General features: G+C 44.2%; 1 protein-coding gene across 1 annotated transcript in view; it reads left to right on the top strand.

Annotated features, from left to right (window-relative positions):
* LOC141058202 (mucin-5B-like) overlaps nucleotides 1–21,325 on the top strand; it is a 240,773-nt gene extending 219,448 nt beyond the window's left edge. Inside the window, exons 34-37 of the mRNA XM_073554349.1 lie at nucleotides 200–322; nucleotides 431–491; nucleotides 11,993–12,095; nucleotides 20,814–21,325. Coding sequence (XP_073410450.1) covers nucleotides 200–322; nucleotides 431–491; nucleotides 11,993–12,095; nucleotides 20,814–20,985 — 459 coding nt within the window. The 3' untranslated portion in view covers nucleotides 20,986–21,325. The remainder of the gene's footprint in view (nucleotides 1–199; nucleotides 323–430; nucleotides 492–11,992; nucleotides 12,096–20,813) is intronic.
* The last annotated feature ends 738 nt before the right edge of the window (nucleotides 21,326–22,063 follow it).

Genomic DNA, 22,063 nt, shown 5'->3' with positions numbered 1-22,063 from the left:
ATTGAACTTAACATTTATAAGTCAAAGACAGGGAGGGAGCTCCCTCTCCTCTCCGATTGGTGCCCCCGTGACATCATCATGGGGGCCCGATTGTTGCCATGGTGACCATGGTCTAACAAGCTTGTGTGTCAGTGCAAAGATCATTAATTTAAAAGTTGCAAATTACGTTCTTTAAGTTATGGACATGATTTTCTTTTAGCCTGGAAAACTTTGGCGACCACCTGGTGATAACTGCACATCTTATGACTGTGAACCAAACAAATTTTCAGTTATACGAAGAGTGATGTCATGCCCAGTGCAAGCGCCCTTAAAATGTAACCAGGTACAGTACAATCAATAGAATTTATTTTATTGCGCTTGTTGCATATATGTAGTATTTCATTTGCTATTACCAACTTTTGACAAAATACTGTTGCTGGTTTATCTACAGGGTATACAGGTAAATTTTACAAGTGCTGATGGATGCTGTACAATACAGTACTGTGAGCCACGTAAGTCTTATTATTGCTTTTTTTTGCATATTACTACTATAGTGAGGATTGAGAGTCCTCAGTAGTTGATACCTTTTAATGGCTAACAGAAAAGATGGTAACACATTGCAAGCTTTCGAGACTACTCAGGTCTCTTCATCAGGCTAGACTAATACAAAATCTGAAGTCACATATTTATGCACAATACAGCCTAGAAAAAATGCAATAGATAAGACAAGTGACGTGAAGCAGAACTATCAATATGGGAGAGGGAGAAACATAAATATAAACATTGGACCAGTTCATAGATAAGGAGTCCGGATGTTTTATGGTCCTCTGATTGGGGTCTAGTTCTGTGTTGTGATGCCCCCACACGGTTTTAAAAGAAAATCACATCAGGACTACAAGATCGCAGGTACTTTCAGCTGCATTAAATCTAATGTGGTGTACTTAATTATTTGTACTAAATGTCCAACTGGGGGTCTGTATGTGAGGGAGACAGGGCAAAAGCTTAGAACAAGGATGAATGCTCATCGTCACACAATAAGAGAAAAAAGAATGGATCTACCTGTGGCAAAACATTTCTGTATCCCTGATCACAGCAGCGTGGATATGAAATTACTGGTATTGAAAGGTAACTTCAATTCTCAGAGAGAGAGACGAGTTTGGGAGTACAAATTTATGACGAACTTTGACACTCTCAGTGCTGGAATGAATGTGTCGCATGGATTTATGCCTTTTACATCAAATAAGGAATTTTCTTTTAAAACCGTGTGGGGGCATCACAACACAGAACTAGACCCCAATCGGAGGACCATAAAACATCCGGACTCCTTATCTATGAACTGGTCCAATGTTTATATTTATGTTTCTCCCTCTCCCATATTGATAGTTCTGCTTCACGTCACTTGTCTTATCTATTGCATTTTTTCTAGGCTGTATTGTGCATAAATATGTGACTTCAGATTTTGTATTAGTCTAGCCTGATGAAGAGACCTGAGTAGTCTCGAAAGCTTGCAATGTGTTACCATCTTTTCAGTTAGCCATTAAAAGGTATCAACTACTGAGGACTCTCAATCCTGAATATTTTTCTATCTACTGGCTAACACGGTACAAAGATATACATCTTTCCTGTACTATAGTGGATTCATTCATGACAACTATCAATGGGTTTTGTAAGTGCACTAGTGCCATCAGCTGAGCAAGAAAAATGCTGGATGAACTGAACTTTGCCAACTTTCTTCATAACCTACATACTTTACATGGAGTGGTTTCTGGGAGAACTAACAGTAAGCCTACCATAATTGTGGTGGCCTGAAGTAGGCTAATATCTTTATTGTTGAAGATGGAGAAAGTGAAAGTGTTAGCATTGATATATTCTACATGGTGGTCATAAGCTAATATCTAATTTCTTTTGCTCTTTATTGTGTTTAGTGATCCACGTTTAACTATTTATTGCAATTTTATATTATGATATTCTATTATTGTTTTGTTGTGAAGATGAGAGCTGTGTTTTACTTTTATTTTTTATTAAGAGCTCCAATTTCCCTGGTCTGTTTAAATATCCGTAGAGTAAAATGGTAAAATTCTGTATGGGCATAGCCGCCACTAGGGAACATTACTACTTTTGCAGTTCTTACAAGAAAAATGGCATTACAGAATTGTACAGGGTGGGTCATTTATATGGATACACCTGGGTGGGCCATTTATGAAGTTGGGTCCAAAATGGCCAACTTCAAAATGGCCGCCATGGTCACCACCCATCGTGAAAAGTTTTCCCCCTCCCATATACTAATGTGCCACAAACAGTATGTTGATATCACCAAGCATTCCCATTTAATTTAGGTTTATCCATATAAATGGCCCACCCAGGTGTATCCATATAAATGGCCCACCCTGTATTTTGAACATATTAACTCATCAGTAATATTCTATATTTTTTAATTTGAACACTAAATTCTCTGTCCTGTAGCCAGGAAATTATTCTCGGAATTCTTATGAACATCAACACATATCAAATAGTGATAAGCAACCTAGTTCTTTTTGGGAGCTGTATCATTGGTCTCTACTCACTAAAAAGAGCTAACATGGTTGGATCTATAACTGATCCCTAATAAATAGGTGTTCACACACAGGTGTAACTGCAAACTTATGAGTCCTCACAGCTCTCACCGTGCATGCTGTCTTGATTCTCTGATGCTGGAGTGGAGAGATGGGGGTCATGTGACCGCAAGAATTTGGTAAGTATATTCCTGGCCACTTTTCAACTATATCAGCACGTCCTCACTTAATACTATGGAATAAGGAAGAGCGGCCCTGGGGAAGTTCAGGTTCTGGAACCTCACCTGAACTTTATTGCAAAGTTCGGCTCTGGTACCAAAACTGTACCCGAACCCAAACCCCATTGAAAACCAACTGTCCAGAACAAACCCTGAACATTTAGCTTCTGGTTCGCTCATCTCTACTAATGAATTGAGCAAGGCCATGCACGTCTAGTTGGAATGTGGCCACGATTATGCATATTGCATATTTGTGGTCAAATGATGGCCTGGTTTTGCCAAATCCTGACATTATGTACTCTGCATGCTGTGAGGATTCACAAGTCTGCAGTCACAGAAGGTGACTGAAGACTTTTATGTTAAACCTGGAAAACCCCTTTAAGGTAAAATTACCCCATCCTGATGCAATTGAAACACCGCTCACCTTCAGTTAGCCAATATCAGTGGATTTTTAAAATTTTTCAATTGAACTGCAGACTGGTTGGGTTGGTTTTGGCAATATCAGGGTCATGCTTCTAGATTTGAACCTTGATTCTGTGTTCTGTAGAAGGTGTCTCTTTCCGCTAAGTCACAACTGATACACCTTTTCCTTGGGTGTTTCAGTTCTGTTATATTTTGTATTGTCGGTTTTTGGGTAACAGGTATTTTTCATTTACTCTGTTTGTGTGTCCTATCAGCTTTCAGGTACAGCTTTAAATACTTCCTCCTACTGGTGTTTCCTGCTAGTGATAGACTTTGTTGAATTCATTTACACTGTAGTTTGTATTGGATGCAATTGCTTTGTGTGTGATTCCTATTCTCCCTAAGAAACTGCTACCCCAGCGATCCTAAGAGATGCTAAGGACATTCAGGGTAAGCCGCTGTCGAGTGGGGGTGCCATTGCATTACCTTAGGGTGCCAAGCTCCACAGTAAGCAAGGGACAGACCAGGGTCAAAGAAGGGACCTGTTAGGTTCAGGCATTTATCTTCCAAATTTGTACGTTACCCATGAGAAAGTGCTTTGGCAGTCATAACAATCAGCAGTTGTGTAATTTTACCCCCAGTGAGAACCATTTGGAAACTTCAAGAGATTATCTGTAGAGTGCCAGTCCTTAGCATTCACACAAAAAAGCTAATGCTCACTAATGACTAATCACTAATATGAAATCTCTTCTGTCAGGTCTTAGACACTTCCTCTCACCACTAAACTCTTCCTTTATTGTTCTTTTGAATATATAATCACTGTATAATATATGAGAGCAGTGATATGATACGTACATGAGTCTAACAATGATTAGTTGCAGTACTACTCGTCAGTGCTGTGTCATAATAACTAATGCATCCTATGAAATGCAGCCTTAGTCTGTCACTCCTGCCTTCTGCTTATAAGTAGTGTAGAGCGATACCATCCGATATTGTGAAATATCGGATCGGATTGGATCGAACCGATACCAAAAAGGTATCGGGTATTGCCGATTCCGATACCGGAAGCCCCATTCAAGTCAATGGGACAGAAATATCGGAATTAAAGAAAACCCTTTCTTTCCTTGTAGGTTAATTCTACATGAAGAAAAACAACTAAGAATAATGTAGAATGTATTGGGGGAGGTGGAGGAGACATTAAAGGCATTGCGGTTTAGCTCAATCAAATGTAATAGCAGGAATAAATTTTTTTTTTAAAGACGTTCTGAGTTACAAAGATATTGACTATGTTAACCTTTTTTATATTTTGTCAGATACTGTATGTATGTTTCACTACTTCCATGCTCTTCACCTTCTTTTTTACTTCTCCCACACTTTCTCCTTCATGATCCTCAGCAGCAGCATCTTTTTCATCAACTTCTTCTTCACCTTATTCATCTTCTTCTTCTTCACCTTCTTCCTATTATTATTTTCTTTTACATTCTTCATATTCTTCTTATTCAACTATTTTTCTTCTTCATATTCTACTTCTTCATCTTCTTCCTATTCTTCTTCTTCATCATATTCTTATTTGTGACAGGCATTCCTGTAGTTATCTAGAAAAGTTTGAACATTACTCCTTCCGTTCTGCCTGTCACAAAAGATTTACAACAGGATTTGTCCATGTTCAGTTTGGCCTGCAGCAGCAGGCATTTTCCAGGGGCACCACGAGGAGGAACGGACTCACCCCCATACACTGCTTAGTCTTCTTCTGCTTATAATTTAGATAATATCGTTTGCTCTGATTTTTAGTCTTATGCTTAATGTTCTTCTGCTTTTGGTTCTTCTGATTTTTGTTCTTCTGCTTCTTGGTCTTCTGTCTCTTGTTGTTCTGCATCTTGGTGGTTGTCTTCATGTTCTTTGTCCTCTTGATCATCTTCTTCAGGGTTATCTTTTTGGTCTTCTTCAGTGTGGTCTTCAGGGTCGTCATCAGGGAGATCCAGAGTGAGAACCAAAAACCATTTCCACAAGCTTGAACTTGGAAAAGTAGCAGAAGGTACAAGAAGGCTGAGGAACTGCCGAGAACCAGCTGACGGTACCGGAACCCGGATGGGTAGCAGAAGGAACAAGAGCAAATGGAGCTAGCTAGGACCAGCTGACGATGCTGGAACCTGGAGGGGCAGCAGAAGGAACAAGAGCCACTGGCACAACCGTGGACCAGCTGCCGGTGCTGGAACCCGGTTACTAAGCAGGAGGTACCTGTGCTAGAAAGCACTACCAAGGACCAGCAGACGTTGCTGGAACTCAGGTACCGAGAAGGAGGCACCTAAGCCAAATGCACTGCCGCGAACCAGCTGATGGTGCTGCAACCCGGATGGGTAGCAGAAGCTGCAAGAGCCAATGGCACAACCGTGGACCAGCAGAAGTTGCTGGAACTCGGATACTGAGAAGGAGGCACCCAAGCCAAAGGCACTGCCGAGAACCAGCTAACGGTACTGGAACCCGGAGGGGTAGCAGAAATTACCCCTGAAAAACAACGTTGCAAGGCCGCGAGCCGGCCGCAGTTACCGAAACCCAGTCCTACAGGGGGTGCTTGTCCTATTGGCACTACGGAACCAGCCTTTATTACCAGAACCCGCAGCCCACATAGGAAGCACCTAAACTGCAGGCATCATAGACTCGGCTAACCTGACCGCAACACGACAGGACAACGTATTGGTGGCAAAGTGACGTTGACACTACCCAGAAACAGCAGGCGTGCTGGTACCAGGCTGGGAAGGAGGGAGTAGCCGTGCCAAAGACACTGCCGAGAACCAGCTGACGGTGCTGGAACCCGGATGGGTAGCAGAAGCTACAAGAGTCTATGGAACTACCGAGACCCAGCTGACGGTGCTGGAACCCGGATGGGTAGCAGAAGCTGCAAGAGCCAATTGGACAACCGTGGACCAGCTGACGGTGCTGGAACACGGTTACTAAGCACAGGAGGTGCCCGTGCTAGAAAGCACTACCAGGGACCAGCAGGCGTTGCTGGAACTCGGATACCGAGAAGGAGGCACCCAAGCCAAAGGCACTGCCGAGAACCAGCTAACGGTACTGGAACCCGGAGGGGTAGCAGAAACTACCCCTGAAAAACAACATTGCAAGGCCGCGAGCCGGCCGCAGTTACCAAAACCCACAGTCCTACAGGGGGTGCTTGTCCTATTGGCACTACGGAACCAGCCTTTATTACCAGAACCCGCAGCCCACATAGGAAGCACCTAAACTGCAGGCACCATAGACTCTGCTAACCTGACCGCAACACAATAGGACAATGTGTTGGTGGCAAAGTGATGTTGACACTACCCGGAAACAGCAGGCGTGCTGGTACCAGGCTGGGCAGGAGGGAGTAGCCGTGCCAAAGACACTGCCGAGAACCAGCTGACAGTGCTGGAACCCGGATGGGTAGCAGAAGCTACAAGAGTCATTGGAACTACTGAGACCCAGCTGACGGTGCTGGAACCCGGACGGGTAGCAGAAGTTGCAAGAGCCAATGGCACTACCGAAGACCAGCTGACGGTGCTGGAACCCGATTACTAAGCAGGAGGTACCTGTGCTAGAAAGCACTACCAAGGACCAGCAGACGTTGCTGGAACTCGGATACTGAGAAGGAGGCACCCAAGCCAAAGGCACTGCCGAGAACCAGCTAACGTACTGGAACCCGGAGAGGTAGCAGAAACTACCCCTGAAAAACAACGTTGCAAGGCCGCGAGCCGGCCGCAGTTACCGAAACCAACAGTCCAACAGTGGTTGCTTGTCCTATTGGCACTACGGAACCAGCCTTTATTACCAGAACCCGCAGCCCACATAGGAAGCACCTAAACTGCAGGCACCATAGACTTGGCTAACCCGACCGCAACATGACTGGACAACGTTTTGGTGGCAAAGTGATGTTGACACTCCCCAGAAACAGCACGCGTGCTGGAACCAGGATGGGCAGGAGGAAGTACCCGTGCTAAAGACACTTCTGAGCAGCAACTGGCGATGTTGGAGCCCAGGGTCATTCAGGGTGTAGGCTGAGGCCTAATTTCATCAAGTTTAATATGTATTGTAGACTACTACTGATTTTAACCGTGCTCCAATTAGGCTTCTGGCTCCAGTGTCTCTAGTATATACCCTGGCCTCCAACACCGCAAGTTGATGCTCAAAAGTGCGGTCTGCACAATCAACACTTGTTCCTGTTTTACTGGGGTTCTGGAACATCAGTTGATCCCCTGATGTGTGTCCTGCAATGTCTTCTGCTCTGTCCACATTCCCACTACTAGTAGTGGGAATGTGGACAGAGCAGGAGACATTGCCGGACTCACATCAGGTGATCAACTGACGTTACTGATCCCCAGTAACACAGGAACAAGTGTTGGTTGTGCAGACAGCACTTCTGAGCAGCAACTGGTGGTGTTGGAGGCCAGGGTAAATACTAGAGACACTGGAGCCAGAGGCCTAATTGGAGCACGGTTAAAAATCAGTAGTAGTCTGAATGTGGAGGGAGCAGGAGACTTTGCCGTACACACAGCAGGGGAGCAGCTGGCGTTACTGCACCCCACTAACACTGGAGCATGTGTTTTTCTCTGTGTACACGGCACTTCTGAGCAACAACTGGCTGTATTGACACCCAGGGTGAATCATGGTGTAGGCTGAGGCCTAGTTGGAGCAAGTTGAAAAGCTGATGTAGTGTGATTTTGGAGGGAGCAGGAAACATTGCCGGACACAAATCAGGGAAGCAGCTGACGTTACTGAACCCCACTAACACAGGAACAAGTGTTGATTGTGCAGATGCCACTTCTGAGCAGCAACTGGCGGTGTTGGAGGCCTGGGGAAATACTAGAGACAGAGTGGAGCCAGAGGCCTAGTTGGAGCAAGTTTGAAATCAGTAGTAGTGTGAATGTGGAGGCAGCATTAGACTTTGCCGTCCACACAGCTGGGGAGCAGCAGGCGTTACTGAACCCCACTAACACAGGAGCTAATGTTTTTCTCTGTGCGAACGGCACTTCCGAGCAACAACTGTCGATGTTGGAGCCCAGGATTAATCATGGAGCAGCCTGAGGCCTACTTGGAGCAAGTTGAAAATATGATGTATTTTGAATGTCGAGGCAGCAGGAGATATTGCCGTCTACACAGCAGGGGAGCAGCTGGTGTTACTGAACCCCACTAACACAGGAGCCAGTGTTTTTCTCTGTGCGGACCGCACTTCCGAGCAACAACTGGCGATGCTGGAGCCCAGGATCAATCATGGAGCAGGCTGAGGCCTACTTGGAGCAAGTTGAAAATATAATGTATTTTGAATGTGGAGGCAGCAGGAGATATTGCTGTCCACACAGCAGGGGAGCAGCTGGCGTTACTGGACCCCACTAACACAGGAGCTAGTGTTTTTCTCTGTGCGGATGGCACTTCTGAGCAACAACTGGCGATGTTGGAGCCCAGGATCAATCATGGAGCAGGCTCAGGCCTAAATAATAATAATAATAATCTTTATTTTTATATAGCGCTAACATATTCCGCAGCGCTTTACATTTTGCACACATCATCATCACTGTCCCCGATGGGGCTCACAACCTAAATTCCCTATTAGTATGTCTTTAGAATGTGGGAGGAAACCGGAGTGCCCGGAGGAAACCCACGCAAACACGGGGAGAACATACAAACTCCTTGCAGATGTTGTCCTTGGTGGGATTCGAACCCAGGACCCCAGCGCTGCAAGGCTGCAGCGCTAACCACTGAAGTTTAATAGGTGCTGTAGACTACTACTGATTTTAAATGTGCTCCAATTAGGCCTCTGGCTCCACTCTGTCTCTAGTATTTCCCCAGGCCTCCAACACCACCAGTTTCTGCTCAGAATTGGCGTCTGCACAATCAACACTTGTTCCTGTGTTAGTGGGGTTCAGTAACGTCAGCTGATCCCCTGATGTGTGTCCGGCAATGTCTCCTGCTCTGTCCACATTCCCACTACTGTTGCCTGGTAAAACTGGGGGATGCTGACTCACTGGTGCCCGCAGCAGGCACAGAATCCCCACGTCCTCTCCCTGCTGAATCCCCACGTCCTCTCCCTGCTGCAACTCCACGCCCACGACCACATGCCTTACTCCCTGCCTTCTTCATCTTGGTAGTCTGTTAAAGATAGGCAGAAAAGTACAAAGGGGGGGCTTAGTGTGCTTATTCCTGAACAGCCGCTAACAGTTATAAGAAACACTAATTTTATAAAGTGTGTGGACTACACTTTAATATGAGCTAATGTGGCCTACACAACTGTCAAGTGGAGTGTTTGGTGAACTTTATTTTGTTTTTTTGTTTTTTCAAAAAAACAAAAAGGATGTGACAAAAGATTTGAAAGCGATAGTATCACAAACTTTTTGGAGCTATTACAATGCAGGAAGGTAACCTACAATGCAAATGATGAGGCTCCAAAAAATAGGGTAATACTAATCTGGCTGCGCCTGCAGGGCACAAGCCAGCAAAAAGGCTCCTCTATCTACTCCTATATAGTGTTTGCAACCAACCAATGTAAATGGATACGGATGGATGCACACTAATAGGAGAATTAATGAAAAATGAGCTGCAATAAAAGAAAAATAAGTATGAAGCAGTGACGCACTCTGAGCAGCCTACAAGCAGACGTGCCTGCAGGACACACTACAGCGTGAGCTGCACTCACACAGATACCTCTCAGACAGCCGTGAACAGTGCAGAGAATTGGGCACTAGCACTGAAAGGCTGCAGAAAGGCTCCGCTGTCTACTTCTATAGTGTTTGCAACCAACGTATATGGATACAGATGGATGCACACTAATAGGAGAATGAAAACTTTGCAGCAAGAAAAGAAAAATATGTATGAGGCAGTGACACGCTGAGCGGCCTACAAGCAGACGTGCCTGCAGGACACACTACACAGCGTGAGCTGCACTCACACAGACCTTGAAGACAGCTGTGAACAGCGCTGCTGCAAGGCAAAAGAAAGCTACACTTATTGATAATGTAGCCTGGGTAAAGCACAATGTTGTTTGGAAAATTGCTCTCTAACTGTCCCTCATAGTCTTGAACAGCAGCCTGTCCCTAACTGAATTCACAGCAGAGTGAACCCTAAATGGCGGCGGCGGCTTTTATAGTGCATCATGACATCATTTCAGCAGCCAATTACAGCCATGCCATTAGTTAACATGCCTGCATGCCTAACAGGATGTGCCCACACTTCAGAGGATTGTCATTGGCTGAATCAAATCAAACTGGCTCATAGCATTATGGGAACTTCCAATTCCGGTATTCGATATCCTAAAAGTATCGGAACTCAGTATCGGAATTCCGATACCGCGAATATCGGCCGATACCCGATACTTGCGGTATCGGAATGCTCAACACTACTTATAAGAGCTGACAGGTATCAACCTATCCCAAGTAAGGGGGAGGGAGATGGGCTGAGTCAGCATCACAAAAGATACAGCGAAACTCTACAGCGTACATCAGAGGCAGCAATTCAATGTCACTGATCTATCACTTCTGTGCTTAGCTATCGCTGAGAACAGATTAAGTGCAGTGTGATGAGACTCTGCACCCTCTGCATCATTGGAAATATAGTCATCATCGTGCAAAACATATTTGAGGGGAAAAAGGAATCATAGTAGCAAGCAACCCAAAAATGGCACATCAACTAAATTACAAATGTATAAAGCATACACAAGAGACTCTGAATCATTCTGTTGTTCCTTAAGAATACCCTATGATACACTATACAGGCAAAATGCTGTAATGTTGCTTTAACATTAAATTCATAGCCAGAATAAAAAAAATATAGATTTTATCTTTTTTTTCCTAAAGTTCTCATAGGGAGTTTTAATATTCTAGGGGTGCATAACGTATAGGATAATTCTTATGCTGAATTCTGAGCTATAAGCTTCTTTGTCAGCTAATGTATCTTGTCTGCATAGAGAACCACATTACCTGGATTTTGTTGACTAGAATCATTGCTCTGTCTACCACCCTACCTGTGCTTTCCTTTCCAATAATGACATAAGACTAACATCCTCTATGATCCGAACCTCCATCTCCAATTTCAAAAACTTCTCTCATGCTGCCCCAGTTCTCTGGAAAGCATTACAGCAGACAATCTGGTTAATTCCCAGTATCCAGTTTTAAGAATACCCTAAAAACACATTTTGTTTTTAGACTGGCCTCCCTTCCCAACTTTTTTCTCAGAATCTGGTTGCTCTTATCATTTATTTCCAGACCATCTATACACTCAGTAGCGCTTTGAATCTACTGTATGTTACTCTGTAGTGTCTTATTTTGTTTGTACATGTCCCCCATGAATTGTTAATTGATGTACAATATGTTGGATCTATAGAAAAAAATATATTATTACTGATTCTAAACTGAATACGTCTTCAATATAGAATCCAATGACACCACAACAATTTTACGACTGTGGGGATATATACTGTAGATATCGGTGTGACCCTATAGACATAATTAAATGTTGTTTCACAGGTTATTACAACTTAGAAGTTGAATAGGGGCATAAAGGGTTATTCCTGTCTTTAAAATGTATCACTTGCCCATGAGATAGGCGACAGCTCGCCAAGAATGGGACTTTAAAATTGGAGGCAGGGAAGCATATTACTGTTCCGTTCAAATAGGGCATTTCTGAGCTGCGTTCTTGGCATAGGTGGGAGTTACAGTTGTTGGACCACTTCTAAGGAAAAACTTCTAATGATGGGAAAATCCATTTAATATTACTACACATGGGGACTTACTGTGAATATTCTCTACAATCCACTAACACATCTGCAAAAATTAGGACTATTTTGCAACTTGAAACAATTTTCCTTTTCTCCTACAGGCAAGTGTGATGTGATGAAATCATGGAAACTTATAGAAAGTGAAGGGTGTGAAGCCAATGTGACTCTAACAAACTGTGGTGGCTACTGTACCTCTATGTCCAGGTTAGAATATATTTAAATTGCCATCCATACTTATAGATATAAAAATGTATTCATTGTAATATTAAAAGTGATGAAACATGCAAATAAACTGTACTTAGTTATTTTTACAATGTATCAGTGTTGGTAAACCAAGCCAGGAAAACAAAATATTTTTGCTCTGATTAAAGGAAATATGTTACCCCATTTTCAGCCTATAAGCTGCGGCCACCGCCATCAAAGGCTTATCTACAGCATTATGTAATACTGTTGATAAGCCCCCGATGTAACCTGAAAGATAAGAAAAACAAGTTAGATTATACTCACCGGGGGGGCAGGGCCGGGGCCGGTCCGGCACCTCCCATCTTCTAGCGATGGCGTGCGCCTCCTTACTTCTGCTGCAGCTCATGCGCAGGCATATTTTATCTGCCCTGTTGAGGGCAGAGTAAAGTACTGAAGTGCGCAGGCGCCGGGAAAGGTCAGAGAGGTCCAAAACCTGCAAACTGCAGTACTTTACACTGCCCTCAACAGTGCAGATAAAATACGCCTGCGCATGAGCTGAATCAGAAGTAAGGAGGCGGACGCCATCGCTAGAAGATGGGAGGTGCCGGACCGGACCGCAACACCCATTGGACCGGACAGGATCCCCGGGTGAGTATAATCTAACTTGTTTTTCTTAGCTTGCAGGTTACATCGGGGGCTTATCTAGAGCATTACAGAATGCTGTAGATAAGCCCCTGATGGCGGTGGCCGCATCTTATAGGCCAAAAATGGGGTGACAGATTCCCTTTAACTCCCAGAAGATTCCCTTGATTGGAGTAAATACTCAGCTGTGACGGATACTAGCAAGAAACTGTACATTCACTGACTGCAAACGAAGATCTTGAATTGCATCAGGAACTTTTGAATTTTTACACACCTATATCTCTTGTTAGAGGGTTGGAAACAGGCATTGAGACATTGTTTGGTTTCCTGATGAAAAGATGGCACAGACAGGCTAGTGGTGTTGTCCTCATGCAAAATTAACATTACTTTAGAGTTGGCACAAAGCTTAGAGGTTACTGCCAGTGTTATACACATTTGGATCGCATCATGGTGGTTCAACACTGGATCAGGTCTTTAAAGGGAACCTAACATCTAATTCACACTGCTCAGACTACAGTCAGCAGCTTTAAAGATTCAACAGGGATCCATAGCCGGAGACCAGACTACTCTTGCTCTTCCCAATACTGTTGCCAGCGATTTCCCTATGTAAACAGGTTGGAGATATCTGTCAATCATCTGTAGCAGCCCTGGGAAGAACTGGCCATGGGTGGAGCTGGACTAGTCTATGGTCCCTATCTCAATCTTTAAATTATATTTATTATATTTCTCTGAAATGTCAAAGCATTTCAATGTAAAATATGCCTAGCTGCAATCGTGCAGCCAGGCTCTGATTTGTACTGCCTGAATTTTGGTAATCAGGTGACAGGTTACCTTGAAAGTTAAGCACAATGAGGTAGCACAATTTTAACAACTCAGAAAATTATGACTAGTGTTGAGCGATACCTTCCGATACCGGGAAATATCGGATCGGATTGTATCGGACCGATACCCCAAAAATATCGGATATCGCCGATTCCGATACAGGAAACCAATGCAAGTCAATGGGACACAAATATCGGAATGAAAATAAACCCTTACTTTCCTTATAGGTTAATTCTACATGAAGAAAAACAACTAAGAATAATGTAGAATGTATTGGGGGAGGTGGAGGAGACATTAAAGGCATACAGGTTTAGCCCAATCAAATGGAATAGCTTTAATTAATTTTTTTTAAGACATTCGGAGTTATAAGATATTGACTATGTTAAGCTTTTTTATATTTTGTCAGATATTTATGTTTCACTACTTCAATGCTCTTCACCTTCTTTTTTACTTCTCCCGCACTTTCTCCTTCATCATCCTCTTCAGGGTCATCTTCTTGGTCTTCTTCGGGGTGGTCTCCAGGGTCGACATTTTCGGGGTCGTCGACTTCTTCGGGGTGGTCTTCAGGGTCGTCGTCTTTAGGGTCGTCGTCAGGGAGATCCAAAGTGATTACCAAAAGCCATTTCAAAAAGCTTGAACTTGGAAATGTAGCAAAAGGTACAAGAAGGCTGAGGAACTGCTGAGAACCAGCTGACGGTACTGGAACCTGGATGGGTAGCCGAAGGTACAAGAGCCAATGGAACTACCGAGGACCAGCTGATGTACTGGAACCCGGTTCTAAGCAGGAGGTACCTGTGCCAGAAAGCACTACCAAGGACCAGCAGACGTTGGTGGAACTCTTATACCGAGAAGGAGGCACCTAAGCCAAAGGCTCTGCCTGGAACCAGCTGACGTTACTGGAACCCAGGGGGACATAGTCAAGATTGACTTTCAAAGAACCAGCTAATGGTACTGAAACTCAGATAGGCAACACAAGGTACACATGAAAAAAAAAGTTGCAAGGCCGCAGGCCGGCCGGAGGTACCAAAACCCACAGTCCTACAGAGGGAGCTTGTCCTATTGGCACTACGGAACCAGCCTTCATTGCCAGATCCCGCAGCCCACATAGGAAGCACCTAAACTGCAGGCACCATAGAGTCAGCTAACCCGACCGTAACACGACAGTAGAACGTATTGGAGGCAAAGTGACATTGACACTACCCGGAAACAGCTGGCGTGCTGGAACCAGGCTGGGCAAAAGGGAATTCCCGTGCCAAAGACACTTCTGAGCAGCAACTGGCGGTGTTTGAGCCCAGGGATTACAGTAGAAACAGAGTGTAGCTAGAGGCCTAATTGGAGCAAGTTTAATATCTGAAGTAGTGTGAATGTGGAGAGAGCAGGAGAAATTGCCGGACACACAGCAGGGGATCAGCTGACGTTACTGAACCCCAATAGCAGTGGAGCATGTGTTGACTGTGCAGACGGCACTTATGAGCAGCAACTGGCGGTGTTGGAGCCCAGGGATTACAGTTCAGGTGGTAGAAACATGAACACAACAGGAGACCTGGATACTGTTGCCAACCAATTATTTAATCTGGAAGAGGACTGGCAAATTCCTGCGAGATCCAGGCCTTGTTCATTTTCAGAAAAGTAAGCCGATCAATGTTATCGGAGGATACTCGCATGCAACAGTCTGTTAGTACACCACCTGCGGCACTAAAGATGCGTTCCGATAATACACTAGCAGCAGGGCAAGCCAGCACCTCCAATGCATACTGGCTAAGCTCTGGCCATGTATCCAGTTTAGAGACCCAAAACTTGAAGGGGGAAGAGGCATGTGGGAGAACACTGAGAGGGCAAGACATGTAGTCTGTCACCATCTGACGGAAACGTTGCCTCCTGCTGGCTGGAAATGTCTGTGAAGGTGTAGACATTTGTGGCGGGGACACAAAACTTTGCACATTTGGGCCATACCGGTCTTGCCTTGTGCTGAGGCGCTGCTTCTGCTCCCTCTTTGTGCAGAGCTTCCTCCACTTCCTTGACGCACTGAGCTGCTTTCCAAAGCACTAGCAGCACTGCTCTTGGGTGGAATGGAGAACATGATGGAATGCACCAGTGTCTTGCTACTCCCGCATTTTACGCTCCCGGTTCAACGGTGTTATGAGGCTTTATAAGTTTTCCCGGTAGCGAGGATCTAGGAGGGTGTACACCCAATAATCAGCCGTGTTGAGAATGTAGGTGATGCGGCGGTCATTTCTCAGGCACTGCAGCATGAAATCAACCATGTGCTGCAGACTGCCAACTGTCCAAGAAACGCTGTCCCCTGCTTGAGGCGTCATCTCTGCCAGCTCTGCATCAAGCCACCCTCGCTCTACATAATGACTACTAGAGCATTGTGTACCTCCCTCCTCTGGACAGATGTCTTCCTCCTCCATTGACTCCTCCTCATCCTCCTCACAAAGTGTCCCCTGCCTTGGCCTTTGTGAGGAACCATGTTGCGCAGTCTGTCCAGAAGCAGATGGCATTTGTGACTCCTCATCCTCCACCTCTTCCACAACCTCCTCCCTTAGCTCTTGCAGTGTTTTTTCAAGCAGGCAGATAAGGGGGATAGTCATGCTGACTAGTGCATCATCTGCACTCGCCATCCGCGTGGAATCATCGAAGGCACGCAAAACGTGGCAGATGTCCCTCAAAAAACTCTGCACGACCAAGTTGAGCACATGTGCCAGACATGGGATGTGAGTGAGGTTGCCTAGGCCCAGAGCTGCCACCAGATTTCAGCCATTGTCACACACTACCATGCCTGGCTGGAGATTCGCTGGCACAAACCACACGTCGCTCTCCTGCTTGATGGCATTCCAGAGCTTCTGCACTGTGTGGCTTCAATTCCCCAAAGAAATTAATTTCAATACGGCCTGTTGACGTTTAGCCACGGCTGTGCTCATATTGGTCGTAACAGGTAAGCATTCACAGGTCCATGTGGAGGTAGACTGTGACGGCTCCTGCAGCGCTGATTCAGAGGAACTGGAGTATGAGGAGGAGTCAATGTGTACAGACTGGATTCCTGCAAACCTTGGAGTTAGCAGAACACGTACAGTGCCACTCTCAAGATCTGTACTCGGCTCCACAACATTTACCAAATGGGCAGTGAGGGAAAGATATCATCCCTGTCCATGGTTACTGGTCCACGCATCGGTGGTCAAGTGGACCTTGCTGCTGATGGCATTTACTAGCGCATGTTTAATTTTTCCCTCCACATGCTTTTGCAGGGCAGGGATGGCTTGCCTGCTGAAATAAAAGCGGCTGGACACGTTGTATTGTGGGACTGCCAATGTCATGAAGTTACGGAAGGTGTCAGTCTCCACCAGCCTGAATGAGAGCATTTCAAGGGACAGTAGTTTTGCAATGCCAGCATTCAGAGCCTGTGCTCGGGGGTGGTTTGCCGAGTATGGGCGCCTTTTCTCCCATGCCTGTGCTACCGATGGCTGTAGACTGGCCTGGGAGTGTGAGGATGACAGGGAACGTGGTGCTGTGGGTGGAATGACACTGTGTCTCTGTACAACAGTGCCAGAAGTTCTACCCATGGTGATCCTGTGAGGAAGCCGAACCAGCTGTGTGTGAGCTGGAGGAAGAGGCTACAACACGAGCTGAAGAGGTGGTATTTGGCGCTGTAGGTAGGCCTAGGTCTTCAGTGTGTCTTTGTAACTCCACCACATGCTTGGTCCGCACATGTTTCCACATATTTGTGGTATTGAGGTTGCTGACACTTTTCCCTCTTTTCACTTTCTGATTACACAGCTTGCATTTGACAAAGCAAATGTCATCTGCAACTGTGTCAAAAAAGGACCAGGCACTGCAAATCTTGGGAGCGCCCGTTTTGTGTTTTGAAAGAGGCATGCTCCTAATGGGTGCCGAAGTGGAGGCTACAGGCAACCGAGTCTGCCCCCTCCCTCTCCCTCTTTTTTTGGCCGTTTGGGGAATCTCTTACTCAGAGCTGCTCCCACCACCTTCCTGTACCTCACGCCATGATGAGTCAAGGACCTCATCATCTACACTACCCTCTTCAAACGACTGCTTCTCCTGGGTAGTCTCGACAGCACAGTACGCACCAGAAAGTGGCACCTGAGTCTCATCATCAGATGCGTACTGAGGTGTGCTGACCATAGGCACTGGCCCACCCGCCCTTTCAGATTCAGAGAGACAAAGCTGTTGCGCATCACTGCATACTACCTCTTCAAATTCTCAAATGCTGCTTGGCTGGCCCCCTCTTTCCAAGCCAACAGTTTCAGAGAACAGAAGTAGAGATGACTCCTGTCCAGGGCTCTCTGACTGCCTGGGCAATTTGGCAGGTGGTGAAGAGACAGATGGGTGCTCTTCAGTGCTCTGGACCTGAGAGGATCTGGAAGTAATTGAAGTCGATGCGTTAGCTGCCATCCATCCGACAACGGCTTCAATTTGTTCGTCACGCAGCAGTGGGGTACGGCGAGCTCCTACAAAGCTGCGCATAAAGGACTGTTCCCTGGGAAAACTGGGGGATGCTGAGTCACTGGTGTCCGCAGCAAGCACAGAATCCCCACGTCCTCTCCCTGCAGAAACTCCACGCCCACAACCACATGCCTTACTCCCTGCCTTTTTCATCTTGGTAGACTGATAAAGATAGGCAGAAAAGTACTAAGGGCGTAGTGTGCTTATTCCTGAACAGCTGCTAACAGGTATAAGAAACACTAATTTTATAAAGTGTGGATTAGACTTTAATATGAGCTAATGTGGCCTACACAACTGTAAAGTGGAGTGTTTGGTGAACTTTATTAACTTTTTTTTTCACAAAAAGACACTGGATGTGCCCAAAGATGTAAAACCGATAGTATCACAAACTTTTTGTAGCTATTACAATGCAGGAAGGTAACCTACAATGCAATAGATGAGGCTCCAAAGAATAAGCTAATACTAATCTGTCTGGGGCTGCAGGGCACAAGCCAGCAGAAAGGCTCCTCTATCTACTCCTATAAAGTGTTTGCAAATATTCTAGCTGGATACGGATGGAACCACACTAATAGGAGAAATCTGGAAAAATGAGCAGCACTAATGCAAATAAGGACAATGTATGAGGCAGTGACACACGCTGAGCGGACTACAACCGGAGGTGGCTGCAGAACACACTACAGTGTGAGCTGCACTCACACACAGAGACCTCGCAGACAGCCGTGAACAGCTCTGCAAGGCAAAAGAAAGCTACAGCGGTTGATAAAGTAGCTTGGGTAAAGCACAATATAGCAAATCGCTAGGTCACACTGTCCCTCAGAACAGCAGCGTCCTGTCCCTAGCTGAATTCACAGCAGAGTGAACCCAAAATGGCGGCGGCGGCTTTTATAGTGCATCATGACATCATTTCAGCAGCCAATCACAGCCATGCCATTAGTTACATGCCTAACATGCTCTAACAGGATGTGCCCACACTTCTTAGGCCTGTTTCACACTTCCGTTTTTGTGTCCGCCAAACGGATCCGTTTCCGTTTTTTTGACGGAAACTGATGCCAACGGATCCGTTTTTTAAAAACGGATCCGTTTTTTTGACGGATCCGCGGTAACCGTAATGGAAGTCTATGGGACAAAAAAAAACGGATCCTGCAAAAAATGGCGGATCCGTTTTTTTACGGAAAACAACGGATTTTGACGGATTTGAAAAAACGGAAGTGTGAAACAGGCCTTAGGATCCTCATTGGCTGAATAAAATCAAACTGGCTCATTGCATCATGGGAACTTCCGATTCCGGTATTCGATTTACTAAAAGTATCGGAACTCAGTATCGCAATTCCGATACCGCGAATATCGGCCGATACCCGATATTGCAGTATCGCAATGCTCAACACTAATTATGACCACTCGGGTTCATTCTTTCTTGTATAGCAAGTGTTGCATGGAATAAGGATATCTCAGACAATTAGTCAGAGAACCAATGTTACGGCTCATTGCCACTCAGTCATGCCTCACAAAATCTCTAGAAATACATTGATTCCTCCCTAGTATTCTGCAGCTTTTTTCTCCACAAGCCAATGCAGTAATTCCAGCTCACAGACTGCATGAAACGTTTGACTTCCAGAAGCACCAAATCAAGTATATGTAGACCAGGATCTACCCTACATTGGAGCCATGCAGAGCTGCATTACATGGTCGACATGTCACCTTTGACCATGGACCTCATGTGCCTTCACCTATTTGACATTTGTGTGCGAGCAAACTCTTCAATGATTCCATTGAGTTGTAAGCTGCCAACACAATACTTTGTCACTTCAATGCTAGTTTATTCCATAGTTCTCTCTATCTCTTGAATGGGGCAATGCTATTGTAAAGGACTATTATCGTAAAACATAATTTTTACCGTAAACCATTTTGAATAAATGTGGGCTAAAGACTGAATCACATATAGCTACACAGTAAAGTTGAAAAATGACATATCTCCAACATGTCCAACCGATGAATGAGAAAGGATAAACAGAATGGGGAATAGGTACGTCAACAATGCATGACCCAGTTTTTGCCCTAAAGGGTTTTTCCCTCCTGATCTTGAATGTTAGTTGACTGGATGAACATTCAAAGCAAGAATTTTATACAATTGCAAAAGTATTTGTTAATTTTTACTAAAAAAAAAATCAAATCTTTTTTTTAACCATTATCCATTCCCACTGTGACCTGTTCTACAGATTAACAGTTCTCATATAGAGGAAGCCTTGCCTCCCAGGAAAATTGACACTTTTTTCCTCCAGACTCAGGTAGTGCCCTCTTGTCTCTCAAGGGGTTTCATGGAATCTTTCAGAGATTTTTTTGTGTATTCTGTACTATGAATAAAAATTGTCGTTGAAGGCTAAATTTTACTCACCCGTACTCAAATTGTAAAAATTGTCACCGATTGTTTATGGAAAGTGAGATTCGCTTGTGGAAAAAAATGTATTGAATTTTTATTCCGGTAACATACAGACCCTAATAATGAAATATTTGTAAATGAGTGTCCAGTTTGAGTTCCTTCCAATGGCTCAAAAATAAAAGTCCTGACTAGTGATGAGAGAACATGCTTGGATAACATGTTATCCAGGCATGCTCGGGTGTTATCCTAGTATCTTAGGCGTGCTTGGATAATATATTTGAGTTAGACTGTCCCAGGCAGTAGACAGCCTGAACTAAATTTTCTCTATAGAATGATTTGCAATAATCGTTATATATAGTGTATATATACTGTATATACTATATATAGTGTAAAAGAAGCAAAGTTTCATCTGCGTTATCTTATTAATTTTTCAGACACCCCAGTTTTCCAAAGATGGTGGAACATGACTGCACCTGCTGCCAGCCTACATTGACTGCATCCAAGAAAATTCACCTGCTGTGTCCAAATGAGAAGGAAATATCGTACAGTTACACCGATGTCCTTCAGTGTGCATGTAGGGGCGCTGCCTGTGTGTTCACTGAATAAAAGGATTGCTATAAATGGTTTCTTTGCACAAACAGGAAACCTATTATTCTAGTCCGCGTTTAGAATTATTCTTATACTTTGGAAAATATTTTTTTTCTAACGCAAATTAAATTACTCTTCAAAGTCACATTCCAATATTACAGTCTAAATGAAATATGAAAGCATGTAATAAAGTATAATTATTGTAAGCAATTAGATTATGTTAACATGCGCCATTTGTTGTGCTAGTTTTGAAAATACAATGGAGGTAGAAGAATAGCTTTGCATATGAAAATCTTGCACTCATTTCTATTGCTAATAAACATATAATTACTCATTGCTATTAGAAGCATAATACTAATATGCATCTTGTCTTTTTTTCTGCATGCATTTTAGGAGGGTTTACTTATAAATGTGTTTATTTACAGTATGTTCATAAGAGGGAACAAATTCTATTGAAATAGAGCATGTACTAGAGTTGGTTTGTCCTTTAAGCCGGACATATTGGAATGCTCATCCAGAATTTAAAGATTTCAGGACACTTAAAAACAAGACATTTTATAAAAAATTACTGGAATATAAGAATGAGTGAATCAATGTTAGACAAAGCAAATCTGTTTAGAATTTCTCAAAATTCTCTGATTCTAGCAAATTTTATTTTTTCGTGACTCAATTTGGCCAATGAGCCATCATTTTTGCTGAATTCATAGGGTCCGTGAAATGTTTAGAAATCAATAAAATATCATGCTCATCTCAGCTTCCAAGCTTCCACTTGCTCTCGAAGGTCCTAGGCTCTTCTCTACACTCTTCATCGGCACTTCCATGATGATATCATAGCATGTTGTGGTTTAGATGATTTCAGAAGAGCCAGCAAAGTGGGAAGAGAAGATCGGAGCAGGAGTTGGTGCAAGTTGGAGCAAGTGGAGGATCAGCGGGGAGTTGCAGAGGCAGGGACAGGTAAAAGGCAAGGAGAGTATAATAATTTAATGGTTTTTATCCACTTTCCAATCCATATTTTAGAATGCTTTGGAGCAAAGAGCACTCACAGCATAATAAACATCTCTTTTAACGGCAATCCGAGTACATTTGCTTCACAACA

Source organism: Dendrobates tinctorius, unplaced genomic scaffold, assembly GCF_039654945.1.
Source record: "Dendrobates tinctorius isolate UK_male_01 unplaced genomic scaffold, ASM3965494v1 ptg000211l, whole genome shotgun sequence".
NCBI lineage: Eukaryota > Metazoa > Chordata > Amphibia > Anura > Dendrobatidae > Dendrobates > Dendrobates tinctorius.
The sequence above is the reverse complement of the archived record's forward strand: the minus strand, read 5'-3'. Positions and strand labels throughout refer to the sequence as shown.